At 61.4% G+C, this 15,846-nt stretch overlaps 1 protein-coding gene across 1 annotated transcript; it reads right to left on the reverse strand.

Moving 5' to 3' along the window:
* Nucleotides 1-333: 333 nt before the first annotated feature.
* Nucleotides 334-4,990, reverse strand: LOC131480900 (basic proline-rich protein-like). Its single transcript, XM_058667365.1, has 3 exons — nucleotides 4,976-4,990; nucleotides 1,251-2,350; nucleotides 334-1,027 (listed from the first exon to the last, which is right to left on the reverse strand). Exons 1-3 carry the CDS (start codon nucleotides 4,988-4,990, stop codon nucleotides 334-336), a joined length of 1,809 nt encoding a protein of 602 aa, XP_058523348.1.
* Nucleotides 4,991-15,846: the final 10,856 nt, after the last annotated feature.

Raw genomic sequence — 15,846 nt, forward strand, 5'->3', positions numbered from 1 at the left:
GTGGTGGCAGTGAATGGTGCCTAGGGAGCAGGCACGAGGCAGGCCGGCTTCAGCAAGCAGCCCCTGCCCATGAGTGGCAATGGCGGTGTCTGGGGAAAGGATGGGGTGTGCAGCTGGGGGAGGCTGAAGGTGGGCCAGGCCAGCAGGCTGAGGAATGAGAACCCCTCTTCCCACAGTGAGGGGGTGAGGGCGGTGCAGAAACGCAGGGAATATATTACAGCTGGGAGAGACCTTCCGAGTCATTCCGCTCAGCCTCCCACTCCACGAACTCCTTCCAGTGCCCAACTGGGGGGGCACCCCACTCGACTCGGCCACCTCCAGGTACAAGCGAGCTCATCCGATGCAGGGTGGCTCGGGCTGCAGGCTCCCGGCGCTGCGCCCTCCGCCCCGCCGATGGGGCCCGTGTGGCCTGCACTCGGGCGGCGGCCGCCGCACCTGGCCGCGGGGATGGGCCGGCGCTGCTGTCCCCATCTCCGGTGCTGAGAGCGGCAGAGTGCAGTGGGCTCTGGCGGAGGTCGGGAGAACTGCAGGGCGAAGGCCGCCGGGGGCTCGGCGGGCTGCGGGGGGGAGGCACTTGACACCGGCCGAGAGAGAGGAGGGGCCGCTGTCCCCGCGGCCAGTGCTGGATGCGGGCACCCAGCGCAGAGGCAGCGCCAGGTAGCGGGGCGGCCCGCGGGGAGAGGGAGGGCTGCGGTAAGGCACCCCTCTTCCCTTGCCCGGGCTTGGCTGCCCCTCGAGCGGCGCCAGGGCTGGCGGTGCGGCCAAGGCGGAATGCCCCGGCCACCTCTGGAGTGGGTGGTGGGTGGTGTTGGTGCGGGGTTCGAGCCTCCGTCTGGCAGCGTGCAGGGGGGCCCCCCGGCGGGGCCGCAGCGTCGGACCGAGGGCGCTAGGACCGGCCGCGCGCCCAGGCCGCTCCCGCCGCGGCGCCCCGGGGGCCCCCCAGCCGGCGGCGCTGCCTCCCGGGCCGGCTCCGCAGCGCCGGGGCCGGGGCCAGCGCGGCCGCGGGGGGCGAGCGGCGGGCGGAGGCCTGGGCCCGCGGGCGGCCGGAGGGAGGGAAGGAGGAAGGCGGAGAGAAGGGGTGGGAGGGGGGGACCCGGCGGAGGAGGCGGAGAGAGGGAGCGCGACAGCGAGCGGAGGGAGGGAGCGAGCGAGCGAGCGAGCGAGGCAGGCAGGCGGGCCGGGAGGGAGGGAGGGCGCGCGGGCGGCGGCGGCGAGAGCAGAGGACGAGCCGGGACGCGGCGCCGCGGCACCAGGGCGCGCAGCCGGGCCGGCCCGAGCCGACCGGCCACACGGTAATGAGCGCCGCTGCGGGCGGCCCGGGAGGCCGGCCCGGACGCTGGCGCGGGGCGGGAAGCCGGGCGGGGGGCACGGCGGGGCAGGCAGTGCCCGGCTGCGGGGCACGCTCGCGGGAGCTCTGCAACTCGGCGCCGGGGTGCCCGCGGGGCTGGGGCTGCGGGGTGGGGACGGCCGGCCCGGCTGGCCGGGGGCGGCGCGGGGCAGAGGAGGGTTTGTTTATGTCCCCGCGGGCTCTGCAGGCGCCCCCTCCCGTCCTGGCCGCTCCTGGCGCGGACCCCCCTCCCCGCCCCCGCCCGGGCTCCGGGCTCAAGTTCAAGTCTATACAATGCCGCGGGGGGCCCTCCTCCTCCACCGCGCTGGCCTCGGCCGTGGTGCCCGGCTCGGCGCTGCCGCAGGGGCCCCGGGGCCTGGCCGCCCCCGCCTTCCGGGCCGTGCCTCCCCTCACCACCACCTCCCGGGCCCGCGGGGGCTCCGCCTGGGGCCTGCTGCCGGGGCGCCAGAGGGCGCGGACCCCCGACCCGGAATGCTCGGCCCCTCGCCGCGAGCCGCGGGGAGCCGAGGAGCGGGTGGGGGGCCGGGCCCCCGCGCAGGCTCCGCGGCGGCGGCAGAAAATGGCAGCCTGGCACAACCCGGCCCCCCGCCCCTCCCCCCGGCTCCCGGCCCGGCTGGGCGAGGGGGGGGACCCGGGCGGCCTCCGGGGGGCGGGCCTCGAGGTGATGGGGGGCCGGGCCGCCGAGCGCAGCTCCGCGATCCTCCTGCGGCCACCTGTGGCTGGAGGGTGCGGGGCGCCCGCGGATCTGGGAGGGGTGCGAGGGGGTGGGGAGAGCGCCCCCTCATACACACTTTGGGGGTGCACCTTCCCGCGGGAGGGGACGGCCGGCCCGGGGCGGGGTGCGGGGCGTCGTGCCTGGCTCCTCCCTGCCCCCGCTGCGGGCCGTGAGAGCCGGGGCGGCGGTGGCGGCGACGCCGCAGTGTGGGGGCGGGGCGGGGGCGGGCGGGGATCCCGGGCCGCGGGGGGCCGGAAAACGCGGGGGTGGGAGCCGTGGGGCCGGGGCTGGAGCGGCGGTGTGGGGGCCACACGCCTGGGGTCGCCACCCCCCACATACACACTCACATGCACGCGGACACACGCACCCCGCCGGGCCGGTGCAGACGTGTCCTTGAGAGCTTCGCATCTGCACAAGTGAAGGACGCGCGGCCTCGCCACGGGTGCAGGAGCGGGGGTCGCGGGCCCCGCGCCCCGGGAGACCCCGCGCTCCGTGGCCCGCCCTCACCCCGGCTTCCCTCTCCCGACAGCCCTGGCCTCCCTGGTCTTTGGCGCGGCCCGAGCTGGCGCTAGGCCAGGGCCCGCCCCCGGCCTCCCCCCAGCCCCTCGTCGCTGTGCCCCGCGGCCTCGGGCTGCCAAACTGCGTGCGCGTCTCGCGTTCCTGGAGCCTCCCTCCTTGGGGCACCCCCTCCTCCCCATCCCGCCCCCCACTCGGCTGCGTGCGCCCCCCCCACCGCGGCAAGGCCTGTGGAGTAGGTGTGGGCGCCCTCGGTGTGTGTAGAGGGAGGGGATGGTGCTGGCTATCTTGGGGGGGGGCTCGCCAAGGGGAGCCCCCTGTGGCTGCACCTTGACCCAAGATGGCGTCCTGCACCCAGGCTGGGCAGCCCTGGGCTGCGCCAGGCGGAGAGGAAGAACTGAGGCCCCAGAGTCGCACAGCTCGCCCCCCTTTTCCCTCTCTCGGGGGCAAAGGCGGCGGGGAGAAGCACTTTCCGCCCCGTGACCCGGTGTGCCCCTCACTGCTGTGCCCAGAGTCTGCCCTCAGCCTCCCTGGGGGCCTGCGCAGTCTTCAGGTTTCAGCCCCGGCTGCCAGCGGCCGAGCCTCCTGGGCTGGCAAGGCTACTGAGGACTCCTGAGATCAGGTGCAGCCTCCCCACACCCAGGCAGATGTGACAGCTGAGCCTGGGATCCCAGCTGTCAGGCCCACCCTCTTTGGGCTGTCCACTGGGCTGGCAGGGGCTGCTCCAGGTAGCTCCTGAGAGCCGCCTGCCCCTGAGTTAGGTCTAGCTGGAGCTCCTGCTGGATATGGGGGCCCTGGTGTGGCTGAGACAAGCAGAGCTGCTAAACTGTGTGTGGGGGCCGGGCACTGCAGGCCAGTTTGTGTACCAGTTGGCACCTACCTGCCACCCCTGCTGGGGCCCTTGGTGCCCCCTCCAGCCTCTCGCCCACTCCCGCCCCTGCCCGAGATGGTCTCCGCTCCTGCTTCCTGCAGCTGGCCCTGACCAGGACTGGCCAAGGCTCTCCATGTTGGCTGGCTCAGGCCTAGTGCCTTCCCTGCGCAGAGACTGACCTAGAAGGGGAGAATTTCCTTCTGAGCGCAGCCTGGAGCTGACCCCTTCCCAGTGTGTGCAGGAGCCAGGGCCAGGCGGCCAGTGGCCATCTGTCAGGGGTGTCTGCGGACTGGATTCCTCTGCCGGGTGGGGGCTGGGTTGGAGCTGACAGGTTCATTCAAACTTCAGGATTCTGTGGCTCAGATTGTCCTGGTGGAATTTCAGGCCCAGGGGTGAGGGTAGGGTGGTAGGGTGCTCCATTTTTCTTCTCTCCACCCGCCCCCCCATGCAGCGGGAAATCCGGGGAAGCCTTCCAAGGGGAGGGGGAAGGACAACCAGCAGGGGCCTCCCTGGGAGTGGCAAGATAGAGGACAGGTTGGTCCCTGCTGGCTCCCACATCACAGCACGCCCCACCCAGCACTCACACAGTGTGCTCGTGCAGGTTCCTGTATGAAGCTGTGTGTGTGTGGAGAATTCCCGAGGGGTCAACCCCAAGTGCCCCTGCAGTACACCTGCCAGTCCTCACTGGCATTGTCCTCTCCTTTCCCTAACCAACTCGGCCTTAGCCCCTGGGTCTCTCTGAAAGGGACACCCTGAAAAATCTGTCTACAGTCCCCACACTGTAGGTGATCCAGCCTGCCCCACTCTTAATGGCACTGCCCTGGGCTGCAGCTGCAACTCCAGCTCTTCTGGAAGCTTCTGGCCGCCAGGCAATGTAGGGACCTGGCTTTGGGCACCTCAGTTCTCGGGTGGACATTCCAGCAGGGTGTCTGTGCTGTGCCTGGTCTCCACGCACTCCCTAGAGGTAGGGGTGGTAGCAGGGCTCTCTTCTTTAAAGCCATTCCCCAAGGGTCTTTAAAAAGTTTGTGGAAAATAGGTGTCATGATAGAACTGTGGGATTCAGATGTTCAAGTTCATTAGGGTCATGCCTCCCTGAAGTGGCTCCAGGCTCCTGTTTTGGGGCCCGCAGGTAGAAAGGGAGCATGAGAGCAGCAGCCTTGTGCCCTGTGTTGGGGACTTACAGGACATTCCCCCCACATACGCACACTTTCCTCCTAGGCTGTTAGAGCTGTGGAGCTGGACTGGTGACTTGGCTGTGCTGTCCAGGACCTGAGTCCGGAAGGGCCACTCAAATGCCCATCACATGCTCTCCCTGCCATGCCCCTGACATTTCCTGCTGCTGCCTGCAGCTTGCTGGACTGGGGTCCCTGCTTGGGGTCTTTCGTCCTGCAACTCCCACCCCCCATCTTCCTCCGGCCCCCACTCCAGAGGTCACTGGCCTCTGCTGTTGAGGGTGGAGAGGTACAGCTGTCAGGAATCGCTTGTATGGTCCGCCATGCAGTGCCTTGTAGATCCTAGAACCTACCAGGCTGAGTGTCATACGGGGTCTGTGCTGCCCCTTTGTCCGAGCCTCAGTTTTCTCTCCTATCACATGGTAATGTCTGCAGATTAGGCTCATAAGTGGTTTGCAGAGGGCAGCGAGGTGCCTGTGTTGGGGGGAAGTGGCCTTGGCAGCATGAAGCACTAGGTGACTGTGAGCTGAGCCTTCCTGTTTGCAAAGGTGTGGGCACCTGAGGAAAGTGCTAATTCTCATGTAGAATCTTCCAAGGTAGGGGACAGGCTGCTCCGCAGGGCTGAGTCGCACAGATCACAGGTTGCTGGTGTCATGTTAGAACCGCAACGCCGCAGTGATGTCACTGAGTACCTCCACATCTCTCCCGCCCTCCACCCCCCACCAGCTGGCCTATGAGCAAGGTTCTGCCCTGGCTTGGAGGAGGTGCCCAGCTTCCCAGCTAAGGGAGACAGGATGTGTGTATGTGTGTGTCACAATCAGCTGAGGAGGTCCTGGAAGCCTTCCTGGAGGAAGAGGGAGGCTTTGAAGGGCATTTAACCCCTGTAGTGTGGGGCTTGCAAAGAGAGGGGAGGAGCCGGGCTGCAGGAAGGCACGCTCTGGCATATTGGGGGCTGGGCATGCTGCTGTGTGGTCATCCACCCTCTGCCCACTGCAGAACCTCTGCTCTGATGGCTCTTTAGGGATAGGGAGAGGTGCCAGGACAGAAGGGCAGGAGGGGAGGGGGCTGTCTGAGCTCCTTTAGTGTGGGATTCTTGTACCTTCCATCCCACAAATTGGCACTCAAGGAAGGGCTCAGACATGGAGAGGAACTGAGCAGGAGGTCACCTCGAGGAAGGGGTGGGTGCTTGGCATGGTTGTTGTGAGGGCTGAGGGGGAGAGAGGTCCCCTCTGACCCGCTCCCCAGGCAGAGGCAGTCCAGTATCCAAAACCTTCAAGCTAGTGACTTGGAAGGAGATGTGGGCTTAGCGTCAGGTTCCTGCCTCTGCAGCCTGACTCCACCCCTCTTCCCACCTTCCTTCCCCCAGACCCCCACCAGAATCCAGCATTCCAGAATCCACCGTGAGGGGGAGATGCCTCCCCCCACTTCTCCCCCAGCCTCAGCTGGTGGTCTGGGCCCCCTGGTGTGGGTGCAGGTGCCCTGCAGCTGCGGCAAGGACAGCCACTGGGCAGGGCCCGCCAGGACCAATCTGCCTTGCTGGTCACATCATCAGCTACCCCGCCGTCTGGAGGACAGCGACCTGGGGATGAGTGAGGACTCTTGGGGCTTTCCTAGCTCAAGAAAGCAGTGGATTTTTTTTTCCTACATGGCCAGCTGCTGTCCTGCTGTGCCCCCTCTTCTGCCAGCCTCATTTAGACCCTGCTCCCCTTCCTGCGGTCATCCCTATTGATCTTCTTCCCTGTTTCTGTTTCAAATGTCAAGGTCATTTTTAATTCCAAGCCAATTCTCAGCTGCCCCGTCTGGGTACATCGGGGACGGAGGAGGACCATCTGTTACAGGGCAGATCCTGGAGGGGAGGGCAGGAGGCCTGGTCTCCTCCTGATCTGCTGCTGCAGGTGCTCCAGTCCTAGGAAGTCATCAGCCGGAGCCCACTTGGGAGGACGAGAGGCGGAGGGAGGAGACTGGATCAGAGTTACGGTTGACCCAGCTGTTGTTGGATGTGAACTATGTGTCCTGGTAATTGTCCCCAAGAGGGTGTCCCCTCGCCCCCAGGTCAATTCCCTAGAAACCCAGGGAGGCATGGTGGTGTGTGTGTGTGTGTGTGTGTGTGTGTAGGGTGTGCACTGCCCTTGCCTGGGGAGGGGGACCCCACCACTGCGGCAGGCAGGAACCTGTTTGGGAGAATTCCTGACAGGATGATCAACTGTGTGGATTTTGAACAGCTAAGGGAGGACACAGATGGGCATGAGGGGAGTCACTTAGGTGTCCCCTCACCTTTGAAGTGTGGTGCCAGGCGTGCCCCTTTTGACCTGCCCGATGCCCAGGAGTTGTCTCAATATTGACTTTTATTTACATGTAGATACACTTGTTTTCTGGGCTCCTGCAGGCATAGAAAGACATTCTGGAAGGATGTATTCCAACCTGCTTTTTTCCTTGCCATAGTTTTATATTCTTTGAAAAAAAAATGCAAACAAACGTGTGTTCCTTTCTTAATGACAACACAAATAAAAAACGAACAGCTGGGAGTAGGAAGAACGTTGACATCCCTGGAAGGCTGAGGGAGGCGCTGCTTCTCATAATGCGTAAGAGGTGGGCCTGGAGGCCTGCAGTCAAGGGTGAGGTCCCCGCCAAGGGCGCACTGAGTGAGGGAGAGAAGCTGGCAGCTCCCTGCCACCCAGCACCACTCCCCCTCCCCACCCCCACACCAGAGCGTCGTAGGACAGGACCGGGACCGCAGCCTGCGTCCTGACCAGGGCTAGGAAGCAAACCTCACAGAACCTTTGTGTCGTGAGCCACCTGGCTCCCCAGGACCTGGAGCCTGGCCCAGGCGTGGGGTTCCGGGGGACCCAGCCCCAGTGCGGAGTGAGCACCTAGGGCTGCCACACCCACAGTGCAGAATGGGGCTCCAAGAGGCCCTGGCAGGGGGTGGGAGGGATGCCTGGGGCCTTGTCTTGCATGTGGGCTCCTGTTGTGCCTGACTCTCTGATCTGGGTTCCTCCCCCCCAACCTCAGCAGGTGGCAGGAGCCAGGTGACAGGGTGGGGAGGTGAGGGAGGGGGCAGGTAGAAATTCCTCTGCCTGCAGTGCTTCTGCTGCCTACCCCAGAGGCTCCAGTTGCTTGGCAACAGCACCCACCTCACCTCCCCCTTCCTCAGACGTCTCCCGCAGCCCAGCCTGTGGGTGCCTCTCCCATCCCTCCCCCAAGCAGGCAGCCCCGTTAAATGGAACTTAAGAGAGGGTCTTAGCCTTGCTGCTAGAATGAGACAGGGAGAAGACGGATGAGGGGAGCCTGGCCTGGGAGGCAGGTGTGGGGCTGAGCCTCCTGTGGACCAATCCGGTAGTTCCAGGCCTGAAGGGGACAGATGGGCAGAGAGGGCCAATGGGAAGCTGACTCGGGCATCAGGCCGACCTAGATTGGCAGCTCGGGCACAGCAAGCTTTCCCCTGTAAATGAGGGGGAGACGGCCACCTCTGACAGGTATGGCTCTGGGAATGCTGTATTGAAGGACAACAGTCAGCGCAGAGCTGAGATTGGAGATGGGGTTGGAGAGAGTGCTGCCCCCGAAAAGTGGGGGCCTCTCCAGAGTGCAGGGGGAGGAGCCTGTTGCACTTCACCATCCTATAAATGTGGTCTGACCTTCTGTTCACCCCCTTAGGCTGAAGGGAAGACTGAGTCAGACTGACTTTGACCCTGAACCTGTGGCCAAGAGGGGCAGGCACTACCCTTCCTTCCAGCGGTTGCTTCTGACCCAGGTGCCTTTGGGGCCAGCAGGCCAGCTAATCTTTGTGGGCCTCGCACTGTCCTGTCTCCCTTCTGTGGAGGACCTCTGGGTTCTGGCCCTGCCACATGGCCTGGAGCTCTGGGAGGGTCTAAGCCACCAGCGGCCCAGCAACTGGCACGGCAGCAGTGGCTCTTAATGGTTAATCCAATGGCACGCAGTGCTGGTTGCTGTTGGCTCCAGTGCCGTGCGTCTCAGCCTTCCTGGCGCTGGGAGCTCAGCCGGGAAGCCCTCGAGGGGCAGTGTCCTCTGAGGTTCTCCTGTCCACACCCTCCTAGGAGCCTGATCTCCAGGTCTGGGGCCCATGTGGAGGGTTACTGGACCCGCCCCCCCCTCCAGGCAGACCGGGTCTTCTCTTAGGAGGTCTTGGCCTCAGGTGCATACATCTGTGAAAGACCTGTGGAACGTGCACAAGGCCCTAGCTATGAGAGATCAAGGAGCCTGCTGCCCAGGTGGGGCCTGGCAGAGACTCATTCCCCCCCGCTCCATGGCAAGATCCTGGTTGGGTGCGATCCCAGCTGGGTGTGCCTGGGGCAGAAGAAGGGAAGTGTAATTCGGGCAGAGGAACAATCCAGAAGGGCTTGCTGGAGGTGGTGACTCAGCTTGAGCTGAGTTCTGGAGTGCACAGAGCCCAGCGTGGCCATGTGGCTGGGGGTGCGCAGTGACAGGACAACAGACCGCAGAGGGTGGAAAGTGGGGGTGGTGTCCATCCATGGTGCTGGCTTAGAGTTGCATGCCTGCATTTATGTCTAAGAAAGATAACTTAGGGGCATTAGAAAGATTGGAGTAGAGTGAGGTTGAGTTAAGCCGCCATTTGTGGTGCTGGCATGCCCATATCAGAGTGTCAGTTCAAGTTCCGGCTATTCCACTTCTAATGTGCCTGGGAAGACATCAGAAGATGGTCCAAGTGCTTGGGCACTTGCCACCCATGTGGGAGACCTGGATGGAGTTCCAGGCTTTAGGCTTCAGCCTGGATCACCACCCCCCCCCCCCAGGTATTGTGGCCATTTGGGGGAGTGAACCAGTAGATGGAGGATTCATGATTCATTCTCTCTCTCTCTCTCTCTTTCTGTCTCTGGAAAATTGGATAGATGAGGTTGGCAGCAGGGAGCCCAGGCCAAAGGCTGTGTGGGCGGGAGGTCGGAGGCAGGGGATGCAGCCATGGGGGCTGGGGGAGACCACTCTGTGGGACGTTTGGGAACAGTCTATGGGAACAACCGGGCAGTGGAGGCAGTGGCTGGAGTCAGGTGTGTGGGTCAGAGAGGCTGGGAGAGAGCTGGAGTGCTTCCTGTGGAGGCAGGATTGGTGTTTGGACTGGAGGGCAGGTAGGAGGCCCCCACTGGGAACCTGTGCCAGGGTGGCTGGCCGAAGGAGGCTGGAAGATGGGTGAGGAAAGCGGGTGCATTTGAGAGAGGAGGTGGTGACATTTACAGCCGGGGCATTTGCTTTTCAGTCATTTTCCCCGAAAGCTGAGGGCAAGGTCCAGACCCCGTGCCCCCACCGCCTGGCTGCCCAGCCTGGGGTGACACTCCTGAGGAGGCTGGTGGATCCTAAGTCAACAGGACACACTCAGGCCTTTGGGCTACTCCCTCTGCTGAGGCTGACATGGGGTGGGGGTTGGTGGCAACATTCTTGGTAAGCAAACAAGGAGTAGTCCGACATAGACATGAGAACTGTGAGAAGTCATATGAGCTTTCAGAATTTCATTTTCTGGAAAGTGGTGGGAAAGATGATGTGAGCCATGCCAGCCCCGTGGGCCTCAGGCAGAGAGGTGAAGGCCCACCAGACCAGGCCCTGGCCTGGCAGCAGCATCTCCAGCTTTGGCTGTACCAGCTTCTGGCCAGCCATGTGGCTGTGGGCCTCCGAGTGGCCGTCTGCACCATGGACGCAGCCTCCCAGGCCTGTGGTGGGGTGTATGTGTGTGTGTGCTTCCTGGCTAGTCTTGCTTCTGGCGCTACACCTGGCTGTTTTCTCTCAGTGTCTTTTACAAGATTCCCATCCAAGTTGGCCTCACAGGTGTCTAAGGAGGAAACCCGACTGTGTCTGTTCACGGCTAGGGTGCCCGTGCCCTGGCCCCTCCTGCCTGATGTATGGCCCCTGGACCTTGGCCTCCCCAAGGGGCCTGTGTTTTCCTGTTCCACAAGGGGCAGTGGCAGAGTCCCTGTCCTGGGGAGGGCCATTCCCCACATGCCCTTAGCTCTCCGGTGCCCTAAGCCTGGGGTAACTCTGGGGTTTATAGAGAGGCTGCTGAGACTGGGGGGCACCAAGGGACTTGAGAGTGAGTAAGGACCAGGGGTAGGTTGTCTTAACAGGGAAGGAGGGTCCGTGCGCAGCTGCCTGGGGCCATGTGGACACCAGAAGGGGCCCTAGCCTTGTAGCTGGCTTTGTACACCAGAGCTCTACAGGGGCTGGGGGACCAACTTGAAGGTGACAGTCTGGAACCCGGGAAACTATGGAGCACACACGGTGGCTGTGGGGAGACTTTTGAAGCACTTCTGCCTTCCAGGGGCTTCTGTGCAGTCTGGTGGAATTGGCTGGCTATGGCTGGCTGTGGCTGGCTGTGGGACAGGGACTGTCTTAGACCTGCCCCTTCACCCACAAGGTGGGGCCCTGGTGTGGAAGTGCAGTGCAATTAATCCAGCACCCCCTTGATGAGGTGCTTGACTGTGCTGCCTGGTAATTAGGCATAAATGGTGAGCGGTTCACATAAACGCTTTTGTAATTGGGATTAATTTTGTGGAAGCAAACCATGTCCTGCGGTTTCGCCCCTCTTGCCCCGTTCTCGGCTGGGACTCTGTTGCAGGCACTTGTGGGGCACAGCTCCGTGGTGTCTCTAAAGCAAAAAGGGCAGCGGTTAGGAGGCCCCCAGACCCCCCCTTGGCTGGCCCGGGGTGAAGTGCGCCTGTGCAGGGGAGATGCTGGGCCCTCCTGGGCAGTGTCTGTGGCTGCCGGTATCCCTCTATGTCTGTGTGTGCCTGTGTTAGCTGTGAGATGCCCCCGGCCTCCAGGCAGGTTGAAAATCCCAGCTTTGTGGGAGGCCAAGGCAGTCAGTGCTAGGTATAACCATGGGAGTCGCTCCTCACTCCTGGAGGGGGTCTTTAGTCCAAGCTGTTCTCCCTCAGGGCCCATCGCTGACCCTTCACCCTGACTAATTACCAAATCACTCTTAAAAGACCACTTGCCGGATGCCTTGCTAATCGTCCCATGTGGCAGAAACCCTGTGTTCATCCCATGTTATAGACTGGGAAGCTGAGGCCCACCTAAGTCCCTGAGTGACAGAGCCAGGGTCTGAGGTGGGGTCCAACCTGAAGGTTTGAGGGGGGCAATACTGTACAGGGAGACCCGGTGGATGCTGGCAGCTTTGGGATCCACTGCCAGGACCCTCACTGCCAGCTGTTTGGTGTTAAGTGGAGCAGGAGATGAGGGGAAAATGGAGGGGCTCCCTTGGTAAGTTCTGAGAGGAGTGGGTTGCTGCTTGCTTCTTTCAGGAGTGGAGAGAGGAGCCCCCACTCAGTTTTGATTTAGGCAAGGGTAGGCTGAGGGTCAGCAGCTGTCATTTTGGTGTAGAGAGGATGTGGCCCAGGGGCCTGGAGCCACTGCTGGGTGGGGAAGTGTGGGGATGGGGAAGTCACAGGCCAGCCTGGGGTCTCAAGGGCCTAGAAGGTGGCTTGTTGATGCCCCCAGGACTCTCAGGACCCCTGCCCCTTGGGGCCTGTGAATGGTAGCACCAGAGCCCTTTGAGTTCCAGGCCTGAGGGGTGCTCTGCCGAGCAACCCCTGGAACAGGGGCTGTGAAGGTCATACAGCATAGTGTAGGGACAGTATGGATGCCTGGGAATGACCTTGCACACTTTGCCTCTTGGGCCCCTGACAGGGTGCAGGCAGGCAAGGTGTAGGGCATGAACTCCGACCTCACCATCTGGGAGAGCAAGCATCTGAGTGACCACTCCACAGAAACTATCTGATAACCCCTGGGTGGGTAACAGAGAAGAGGGCAGGCGAGGGAAGAAGGGGGACTGGTCTAAGGTTCTAGAGAGGGCAGCCGAGCAATATTCTCCAGGGGGTGGGGGATGCAGCGATGGGAGCACAGACAGGAGGGGACCAGGCCTGGAAGGAGGGCGAGTTAAGCTGGAGGGGTGGGCGTCAGCCAGAGCTGCAGGCTGGGGCCCAGCTGTATCCAGCTGTGGGTGTGAGGCTGGGCCACGGTTTGCGTTTTTTTAAGTGGGAAACCATTAGCATCATAGGACTTGAGTTTTTGTTTTTTTTTTTTTTAGTTGATTTATTTATTTAAAAAGCAGTACCACAGAAAGATGGGGAGAAGGAGACATTGGGTTTACTTTGCCAAATACCAACAGCAGCCGGGGCTGGGCCAAGTTGAGGCCTGAAACTGAGAGCTTCATCTGGGTATCCTGTGTGAGTGGCAGGGCCCCAGGGAGTTGCGCCCTCATTGGCTGTCTCCCAGGGTGCACCTCGGCAGGATGCTGCTGGGAAGTAGAGAGGTGATGGGACCTGAGCCAGGTACTGGGAAACGGGAGACAAGCAAACAGCAACTGTCCTGGCATAATCCATGTTCTGTCTGAGTCCCCCACAGACAACTCAGCAGCATGTGACACGGTCGCAGGGCCGTGTATCCCATCACCACGGTCAGTTCTGGATCATTCTCACTAGGCATGGCAGAGTAGGGGAGGGAGGCAGAGATCCCAAGATCGGGGGGGGGGGGGGGGGGGCAGGCAGGGGACCATGATGTGGAGGAGACCTGCCCAGGTTCTTTTTTTTTTTTTTTATGTATTGGAAAGACAGATACACAGAGAAGAGGAGAGACAGGAAGATTTTCCATCTGATGGTTCACTCCCCAAGCGGCCGCAACTGCTGGAGCTAAACCATTTCGAAGCCAGCAGCCAGGAGCTTCTTAGGTCTCCCATGGTGCTGGGTCCCAAAGCTTTGGGCCGTTCTCAACTGATTTCTCAGGCCACAAGCAGGGAGCTGGAAGGGAAGTGGGGCCGATGGGATTAGAACTGGTGCCCATATGGGATCCCGGCGCGTTCAAGGCAAGGATTTAGCCTTTATGCTATCATGCTGGGGCCCTGCTCAGATTATCTTGCCTGGCCATGAGCTACAGGAAATAGAGCCTGGCTGTTGGTGGTGTGGGGAGCTGGCAGAGTACTGCAGCAAGCTCAGGCACTGGGGGAAGGCAAAGGCCATTCAGGAGACAGATGCCACATAGGGACTTAAACAGGGAAAGCTTATAACAAGGAATTCCTAACATGGACTGGCTAAAAACTCTGAAGAATACAGAAATAACCATCAGGAGAACAACCACCTGTCATAGAGGATCCCTGAGTGCACAGGGAGGAGGCTTCAGGGACAGAGGTACAGCCCTTGCTGGAGAGGTCACGGCCATGGCCCCCTGGACGGCCTGTGAGTTGCTATGGAGCCCTTGTTGCAGGAAATCTATTCCTGGAGCCTGCTGGACATCCCATCCTTTTGGGCCCCAAGGAGGCAAGTTCCTCCTAGACTTCCCATGATGCTGCTGGCCCTCATGCCTTGCTATAGCTGAGTGTGGGGACCCCTGCCATCTATACTTCAGAGCTGGGTGCCCCTGCAGGAGCTAGGCCCTGGAGAAGATGCCCCAGCTCAGGGGCCAGGTGCTAGAAGCTTCTCATCCTGATGTGGGAATACACGGGCCCTGGCTCCTCTTGGGGGTAGTATAGGGACCCCCCCTCCCTACCATCCCAGGTGTGGTGGGCCATACCACAGCAGGTTCAGGGAGGAAGTCGTCTTCCCCCTTCAGTCTTTCCAGCACCTGCTACTCCCCAGGTCCAATGTTGTGTCCACCTGCCAAGAGAAAATTCTTCAAGAGGCCATCCCCATTTTCACAAAGCAAGCAATAAAGAATGAATTAATTGATCCCTGGCGCTGTCCACCCCCTTGGCTGCCAGTTCTTGATAGCGTACTTCTGAACTCCCACCTGATTATAGACCACGGGATGCCCACCTGTGCACACCGTGTGGCTGTTCTTGAGCTGCTGTCGCTCAACCCAAGGCTACATCAGTGATTCTCACATGCAGTCACAGTCGCCCTGAATACGCTGTTCACAAAAGACCCAATTATAAAGTTAACAATGGGAAGAAAGAGAGAAAAGAAACCAAGGAAATGATAACCACATAAGCTAATAACCATGCAGACATCAAGTAGGTAGCAAATGCCAGAGGCAGCCCTAGCCTCATTTCTGCATTCCATGAGGCCCGGTTGGTTGTCTGCCTTCTTTCCCGTTACTGTCCTTCCCCCACTCAAGCCTCAGCAAGTCACGCTTCTTGGGCACAGTTCAGTGACCTGGAGGATCTGGGTCCTCATCATCTTGCTTTGCTTTGTAAGTTTCCACTCAGCTTGATTTGGGGTGTGGTGTGAGGAAGCACCAGTGAGATTGCCCCATGTTCCGCGGAGTCTTCCTTGGCTTTGGTACATCAGTACCCAAGTTCTTATCATAATCCATCGAGTGGAGTCATGCTGTTGGTGGCCTAGAAGTCTGAAGAAGCCAGGGGATGTCTCCTCTACCAGCAGGTGTGCCCTGGGGAGTTAGACGGTCTGTGTCCTCCTAGGGATCTGAAGGTACAGGGGAGGGGTGGGGACAGACCTGGGAGGGGCAGGTGTGAACCCTGCCGTGGAGAAGATTGCCAGATCAGAGAAGTACAGCGCCACGGCTGTGGGTCACCTCCTCTGGTCAGGTTGTGGGTCAATCAATATGATGGGGAACAAAGGGGGACTGCCACCCCGCCTCCTGGGTCACAGGGAGTCCCTCTCCCCGCAGGGTACCTGTTAACAATACTTGGCAGTGGGTGCTCCTCTGTGGAAGTCGCTGTGGGGTCGCTGTGGGCTCCCTCTGGATCCCCAGAACAATTTCAATTCCCTAGCAGTGGCTATTTTGGGTAGAACCCCCCCTCTTCTCCCGCCTTGGGGCTGCGTCATGGTAACCATTTGTGTGAGCAAGAAAGACTGTCTCACACTTGGTGGTCAGGTGCTGTGTGAAGAGGGAGGTGACGATCGGCTCAGGAGATTGTGCTGGGAGTCCCACGGCTTTGGGGAGGAGGGTGAGGAAACGTGATGGCGGGGGCATGCGATGGCGGCCTGTGGGCCTGTCCCCAGGAACTTTGGCCCTCCAGAGGGCAGCTGGTGGTCTGGGTGCAGAGTGTGGTGTGATGGTGGCATCTTCCAGGAATGTGCCACCAAGCCCGCCACCCCTCTGCCAGGGCCATGTTTAGCTCTGGTCTTGAGGTCAGAGTTGTAGTGGTGGCAGCATCTCACACCTGGTGGGCGCCTAGTAAATAGCTGCCTCAGCATGCTGTGTTAGGATGGCTGTGCCCACCTTCCCTGCCGCCCCTGCAGAGAACCATCACTAGGGAAGTGAGATGGACCAGAAGCCGCCTCTCTGTTAAAGATTTCTTCCTCTC

The sequence above is a fragment of the Ochotona princeps genome, chromosome 8 (assembly GCF_030435755.1).
Source record: "Ochotona princeps isolate mOchPri1 chromosome 8, mOchPri1.hap1, whole genome shotgun sequence".
Lineage (NCBI taxonomy): Eukaryota > Metazoa > Chordata > Mammalia > Lagomorpha > Ochotonidae > Ochotona > Ochotona princeps.